Below are 8190 nucleotides of genomic sequence, written 5' to 3'. Positions count from 1 at the left end.
ACATCTCAAGCCTGAAGGAGGCTCTAAACAGATGTAAAGTTTGAGGCCCCTATCTCTCATAGTTTCCGATATAATCGACTTTAAAGATTTTCAAACACTTTCGTGCATTTCTCGTCCAATTTTCCTTGTTTCCGAGTTAAATTCTGCTCATCTCAAGCCTGAAGGAGGCTCTAAACAGATGTAAAGTTTGAGGCCCCTATCTCTCATAGTTTCCGAGATAATCGAATTTAAAAATTTTCAAACACTTTTGTGCATTTCTCGCCCAATTTTCCTTATTTCCGAGTTAAATTCTGCACATCTCAAGCCTGAAGGAGGCTCTAAACAGATGTAAAGTTTGAGGCCCCTATCTCTCATAGTTTCCGAGATAATCGACTTTAAAGATTTTCAAACACTTTTATGCATTTCTCGTCCAATTTTCCTTATTTCTGAGTTAAATTCTGCACATCTCAAGCCTGAAGGAGGCTCTAAACAGATGTAAAGTTTGAGGCCCCTATCTCTCATAGTTTCCGAGATAATCGACTTTAAAGATTTGCAAGACTTTTAAAGAAATGCACGAAAGTGTTTGAAAATCTTTAAAGTCGATTATATCGGAAACTATGAGAGATAGGAGCCTCAAACTTTACATCTGTTTAGAGCCTCCTTCAGGCTTGAGATGTGCAGAATTTACCTCGAAAATGCGGAAAATTGGACGAGAAATGAACGAAAGTGTTTGAAAATCTTTAAAATCGATTATCTCGGAAACTATGAGAGATAGGGGCCTTAAACTCCACATCTGTTTAGAGCCTCCTTCAGGCTTGAGATGTGCAGAATTTAACTTGGAAAGGAGGAAAATTGGACGAGAAATGCATAAAAATGTCTGAAAATCTTTAAAGTCGATTATCTAACTATGAGAAAAACTATGAGTGAAGATGGCCTATAACTTTAAATCCATTTAGAACCTTCTTTTAACTTGAACTGTGCTAATATCTATAATTTCCAGGAGGAAGGTCCAGAAATCTTCTGACCACAAAAGGTATCTGAAGTGTTTTGGACATAATATGCAAGAAAATCCCAGAAGATCTGGGATTTCCTGGTGGAAGCTCCAGAAATCCTCTGACCACAAAAGGTATCTTAAGTGTTTTGGGCATAATATACAAGGAAATCCCGGAAGATCTGGGATTTCTGGAGGAAGCTCCAGAAATCCTCTGACCACAAAAGGTATCTGAAGTGTTTTGGGCATAATATACAAGGAAATCCCGGAAGACTGGGATTTCTGGAGGAAGCTCCAGAAATCCTCTTACCAGAAAAGGTATCTAAAATGTTTTGGACACAATATGCAAGAAAATCCCAGAAGACTGGGATTTCCTGGTGGAAGCTCCAGAAATCCTCTGACCACAAAGGGTATCTGAAGTGTTTTGGGCATAATATACAAGAAAATCTCAGAAGATCTGGGATTTCTGGAGGAACCTCCAGAAATCCTCTGATCACAAAAGGTATCTGAAGCGTTTTGGACAAAATATGCAAGAAAATCCCGGAAGATCTGGGATTTCCTGGTGGAAGCTCCAGAAATCCTCTGACCACAAAAGGTATCTGAAGTGTTTTGGGCATAATATGCAAGAATATCCCGGAAGATCTGGGATTTCCTGGAGGAATGTCCAGAAATCCTCTGACCACAAAAGGTATCTGAAGTGTTTTGGGCATAATATACAAGAAAATCCCAGAAGATCTGGGACTTACTGGAGGAAGCTCCAGAAATCCTCTGACCACAAAAGGTATCTGAAGTGTTTTGGACATAATATGCAAGAATATCCCGGAAGATCTGGGATTTCCTGGAGGAATGTCCAGAAATCCTCTGACCACAAAAGGTATCTGAAGTGTTTTGGGCATAATATACAAGAAAATCCCAGAAGATCTGGGACTTACTGGAGGAAGCTCCAGAAATCCTCTGACCACAAAAGGTATCTGAAGTGTTTTGGACATAATATGCAAGAATATCCCGGAAGATCTGGGATTTCCTGGAGGAATGTCCAGAAATTCTCTGACCACAAAAGGTATCTGAAGTGTTTTGGACAAAATATGCAAGAAAATCCCGGAAGATCTGGGATTTCCTGGTGGAAGCTCCAGAAATCCTCTGACCACAAATGGTATCTGAAGTGTTTTGGGCATAATATGCAAGAAAATTCCGGAAGATCTGGGATTTCCTGGAGCAATGTCCAGAAACCCTCTGACCACAAAGGGTATCTGAAGTGTTTTGGGCATAATATACAAGAAAATCTCAGAAGATCTGGGATTTCTGGAGGAAGCTCCAGAAATTCTCTGACCACAAAAGGTATCTGAAGTGTTTTGGGCATAATATACAAGAAAATCTCAGAAGATCTGGGACTACCTGGAGGAAGCTCCAGAAATCCTCTGACCACAAAAGGTATCTGAAGTGTTTTGGACATAATATGCAAGAATATCCCGGAAGATCTGGGATTTCCTGGAGGAATGTCCAGAAATCCTCTGACCACAAAAGATATCTGAAGTGTTTTGGGCATAATATACAAGAAAATCCCAGAAGATCTGGGACTTACTGGAGGAAGCTCCAGAAATCCTCTGACCACAAAAGGTATCTGAAGTGTTTTGGACATAATATGCAAGAATATCCCGGAAGATCTGGGATTTCCTGGAGGAATGTCCAGAAATCCTCTGACCACAAAAGGTATCTGAAGTGTTTTGGGCATAATATACAAGAAAATCCCAGAAGATCTGGGACTTACTGGAGGAAGCTCCAGAAATCCTCTGACCACAAAAGGTATCTGAAGTGTTTTGGGCATAATATACAAGGAAATCCCAGAAGATCTGGGATTTCTGGAGGAGGCTCCAGAATCCTCTGACCACAAAAGGTATCTGAAGTGTTTTGGACATAATATACAAGGAAATCCCAGAAGATCTGGGATTTCTGGAGGAAGCTCCAGAAATACTCTGACCACAAAAGGTATCTGAAGTGTTTTGGACATAATATACAAGAAAATCCCAGAAGATCTGGGATTTCCTGGTGAAAGCTCCAGAAATCCTCTGACCACAAAAGGTATCTGAAGTGTTTTGGACATAATATACAAGAAAATCCCAGAAGATCTGGGATTTCCTGGAGGAAGCTCCAGAAATCCTCTGACCACAAAAGGTATTTGAAGTTTTTTCCGCATAATATACAAGGAAATCCTAGAAGATCTGGGATTTCTGGTGGAAGCTCCAGAAATCCTCTGACCACAAAAGGTATCTGAAGTGTTTTGGGCATAATATGCAAGAAAATCCCAGAAGATCTGGGATTTCCTGGAGGAAAATCGCGAAAAATTGCGAAAAAGCTAGGGAATTCCCTGTCCGGAACAGTGCTGGAGATGGTCCCCATGTGGATGGACTCAGATCTGATCATTTCAGGAAGAGAGATGGCGAAAAAGCTAGGGAATTGCATATCCGGATCAGTGCTGGAGATGGTCCCCATGTGGATGGACTCAGATCTGACCATTTCAGGAAGAGAGATGGCGAAAAAGCTAGGGAATTTCCTATCCAGAACAACGCTGGGGATGATCACCATGCGAATGGGCTCAGATCTGACCATTTCTGGAAGAGAGATGGCGAAAAAGCTAGGGACTTCCATATCCGGAACAATGCTGGAGATGGTCTCCATGTGAATGGACTCAGATCTGACCATTTCAGGAAGAGAGATGGCGAAAAAGCTAGGGAATTCCATATCCGGAACAATGCTGGAGATGGTCACCATGTGGATGGACTCAGATCTGACCATTTCTGGAAGAGAGATAGCGAAAAAGCTAGGGAATTTCCTGTCCAGAACAACGCTGGGGATGATCACCATGCGGATGGACTGAGATCTGACCATTTCAGGAAGAGAGATGGCGAAAAAGCTAGGGAATTCCATATCCGGAACAATGTTGGAGATGGTCACCATGTGGATGGACTCAGATCTGACCATTTCTGGAAGAGAGATGGCGAAAAAGCTAGGTAATTCCATATCCGGAACAATGCTGGAGATGGTCTCCATGTGGATGGACTCAGATCTGACCATTTCTGGAAGAGAGATAGCGAAAAAGCTAGGGAATTTCCTGTCCAGAACAATGCTGGAGATGGTCACCATGTGGATGGACTCAGATCTGACCATTTCAGAAAGAGAGATGGCGAAAAAGCTAGGGAATTCCATATCCGGAACAATGCTGGGGATAGTCATCATATGGATGGGCTCAAAACTGATCATATCTGGAGGAAAAATGAGGAAAAGTACGGTAATACCATGTCCAGAGCTTTTCCAGGGATGGTCATCTTGTGGATAAAGAGGATTTGGGGATGTCTAAAATAATGATGAGAAGGACGTCTTATGTTCGTAGATCATGAAATAGCTTTTTCTTGCAAATTCTAATTCAATTATACTGCGAGAAATTATTGATAAATGGTTTTTAGCTCGTTAAAAAACTGTGGCCGTTTTTTGCTCGTAAGATTTTTTGACAGTTTTTTTGCTCTGACACAAAAGATACAGGGTTTTTGCAATAAGGTCCTCATATAAGAATGTTGCTTCGGGAGATAAACCGGACATAGCTAAGGACATCATTCGTTGGAAGCTATTGGGGCTAATTTTCAAGCCAAATGGAAGTCGTTTAAATTGGAAGTGTCCTTGGCAAGCCGTGAAGGCTGTAATTTCGCGTGAATTGTCTGTAGGGTTAATCTCAACCTGATGAAATCCTGATTGAAGATCTAAAACGGTGAAGAACTTTGCTCTTCCTAATTGATTTAAAATCTCTTCTATTCTCGGAAGTGGGAATTTGTCTGCTACTATAGATTTGTTAACCTTTCGGTAATCAATGACCAATCGCCACTTCTTTTCCACACCGTTGGATTTCTTAGGTACTAAGAGAATGGGAGAATTGTATGGTGAAGTTGAAGGTTCAATTATGCCATCCTTAAGCATATTAGTTACTTGCGTTTGAATTTCAGTAGCTTGAGATTGAGGAATACGGTAATTTTTAATATAGACTGGTTCAGAATTCGCACATTTAATTGACTGTTGATAAAAATTATTACACGTTACTTTGTCATCTTTTAAACAGAAAATATCATTAAAACTGCTGCAAATTTTTTTAATTGAATCTTGAGCAAATTCTGGAACGTTGGATAAATCTATTTCATTAAAAAGTTGTTTTAATCTTCGCTCATCATATTCCTTATCCTTCTTTAATGAATCAACAGTGTAAAATGAATTTAAAGGCATAACTTTCGGTTTAAAGTTTTTCAATATTAATTTCTTATCCGTTGTATTTAAAAATGATACTAACGGTACATTACTGACGATTGAACTTGACGAATACACTCCAGGAGCAATTTCTTCTCCAATGACAACTGAATCTTCGGTTATAATTGCATCAACCCTTCTTACGACTTGGCTTCGAGGTGGTAAAATTAAGGTACCTTCCTCAGCTCTGTCATAGAGAGGAATTGAAATGACTTCATCTTGTACGGATAAATGTAATAAGTAACTATAATAGTCAATATTACATTTATATGATTTTAAGAAGTCTCTTCCTAAAATACCATCAAATGGAATTGAGAAATTATCATCAATTAAATGAAATTTATGTTGATCGGAATGACTCGAAAGCAAATTTAAAATAATATTACATGTTCCAAGAGATTTAAAATTTTCAGTACCAACTCCTGTAAAATTTACGGAGTCATTTCTATTTTGAAAAGTTGAGTGTATTAGTTTTTCAATTTTAAAAAGTGATATATCTGCACCAGAGTCAACCAAAAGGGTGCAGATAGATTGTGTATCTGGTACAAAAACTTTGATAAAGTTGGATAAAGAAACGTTTACTGAGTAAATCGATGGTTTTGCATCATTGCCCCCGGCTGTTGCTCCGCTGGACCAGGGGCCACAGCGTTTCCCAAATGTTGGCAACAGCCGTGCGTTTGGTACGCACCAGGACTTTCTTGCATCATACAAACACGGTAGTTATTGCTGTTATGAAAATTACCCCGTCCGCGATAATTTACTCGATTACCATGACCGCGGTAGTTCCCTCTATTATTGTAATTTCCTCTATTATTTCGGCTGTTATTATTCGAATTATTTCCACTACCAGAAGATTGTCCTCGACTACTGGAATTGCCGCGTCCTTGGTATCCTCCGCGCTTGGAATATCCTCTTTGACCGTTACTATTGGAATGTTTTTTCTGACCATATGATTTTACAAAGTTAACTTGCTTTGTATCTTTAGGGAGAGAAGCTTCAGCTTCTTGAGCTACAGAAACTGCTTCAGAAAAAGTTTGAGTGCGTGACGCTAAAACAACTACCTTAAGATCATTCTTGAGCCCATTCTTGAATGCGCTTGCTGCTGTCGCATCATTCAGTGCCCGAATTACTTCTGCATTACTACCATCTTGAGCAAGAATCTGAATCTTTGATAATTCATGGGAAATCTTTTCTATTTTATCAGCAAATTCGGTAACTGAACTTTGACCTTGTCGAGCTTGTGCTAATTCGTGAGTTAAGGTACTGACTGTCTTCTTAGATTCGAAGCGTTCAGAAACAGCTTTTTTCAACTGAGCATAAGTTGTAATGTTAGAAAAACTAATAGAATTTTTGGCTTTAACCTTGACCTTTATGCTAATTACAAAATTGATTAACAAAGTCTTGCTCTGTTCATTCAGGGTGTTCCAATAAAATTCTACAGCCGAAAGAAAGTCTAACATCTTATCACTTTCTCCACTGAAATCAGGAATAATTTGAGAAGCCGTTTTTATATCGAATTGAGCCATGTTTTCTATTGATGTCTGTTCTGTTTCTGTCCGATCTTCAAGTACTAAATTTTCTTCAATTTTAGCTTTATTTATCTTATCCTGTATACTTTTATAAAATTTTTCAATTTCATCAACCAAATTCTTTTCTTCTTGACCTTTCTTTTTCAAAGTTTCTAATTCTTGAGGTTCTAATTGAGTAAGTAATCTTCTATAGGCAATGACAAAACTATTATGCCAATCATTGGTAACTTCTCTTTTTATTTCTACATAATCAACAGCATACTGTCGATCAGCATTGTGCTTCTTAAAATTCTGTAGGAGTTTCTTTAAATCCTCAATAATTTTATTTAAAATTGAAAAGTCACCCATTTAGTTAATAAAAACTTAAAATTTACCCATATCTTAGATAATATAATTTGACCTATATGATTGACCTACTTTCTATGTTATTGTTTACTAAGTGTTGACAATACTTGCAATTCATTGTTTTGCTACTTGATCCGACTTTGCTTCATCAGCTGCTAGTTGTTGTTCGGTGAACTCTGCAACTTTGCACACGCTGTCTTCAATCGGCAACTCAGCAATGATGAATCGTTGACTTCATACGATCCACTCTCTCGCCAAAGTCCATCGTTGGTCGCTCACCTTAGGTGCAATTGCCTGTCGACTCAGCAACCGGATGCTCCCAGACGTCATCAGCCAGACTATATGCAACGTACGCAGGACTTTAGAAATTTGAACTTTGTGGGATCATACCTCTACGTGAAAAATTATTCATGATGAATTTTCGGAGATGTGGCAATCTTGTAGTTTATCCTGTGACAGCTTCTTTCAGCATTCTCCTTTTTTTTTTTTGATGATTTATCTCGCTGATGTTTCGCTGATCCTATTGATGTTCAGCTGATCTTCTGGACTTGGTTTTTTTTTTATTCAATGCATTTTTCGCACTATAGTTCATTTTAATCACTATTCTGGATGTTATAGTTTTTAAATCACTTTTTTTCCACTTTCGTGTTTATTGTCCAGATTCTAAAACGTTCTCTGCGGATCTTCTCAATGCTAAAACTGCTGCTTGTTGAGATGCTCTTGCCTTAATACGGGCTTTCCATTTTCTGTAGATTGCACACAGAATGATAGTAGTGATCACTGATAATATCACAAATAATATTATTTCCACTCGCTGTAGCTTCGCGAGCTCCTCTAATATGTCTTTTTCGCATCCCATCTTATCATTCTGTGGCACTATCTCAGCATCCACTTCATCTTGATGCTTATACACTCGACGATAATGGTATCGATTATTGCACATTTTCACCACCGATTAACTTTTGGGACACAATTAGATTTTTAATTTTTTTAGGATGTGGCATTTTGTGACCGAGTCACGATCGCCATGTGGAAAGTTGATCCAATAAGCTTGATGTT

General features: G+C 38.7%; 1 protein-coding gene across 1 annotated transcript; it reads right to left on the bottom strand.

The window, feature by feature from the left end:
• Positions 1-5835: 5835 nt before the first annotated feature.
• LOC129808534 (putative uncharacterized protein DDB_G0286901) lies at positions 5836-7461 on the bottom strand. The gene is made up of 2 exons (XM_055858313.1): positions 7411-7461; positions 5836-6567 (listed from the first exon to the last, which is right to left on the bottom strand). The coding sequence occupies exons 1-2, from the start codon at positions 7459-7461 to the stop codon at positions 5836-5838; spliced, it is 783 nt and encodes a 260-aa protein (XP_055714288.1).
• Between the last annotated feature and the right edge of the window lie 729 nt (positions 7462-8190).

Source organism: Phlebotomus papatasi, chromosome 4 (assembly GCF_024763615.1).
Source record: "Phlebotomus papatasi isolate M1 chromosome 4, Ppap_2.1, whole genome shotgun sequence".
In the NCBI taxonomy this organism is placed as follows: Eukaryota; Metazoa; Arthropoda; class Insecta; order Diptera; family Psychodidae; genus Phlebotomus; species Phlebotomus papatasi.
Note: the sequence above shows the minus strand (reverse complement) of the source record. Positions and strands in the feature narration are given on the sequence as shown.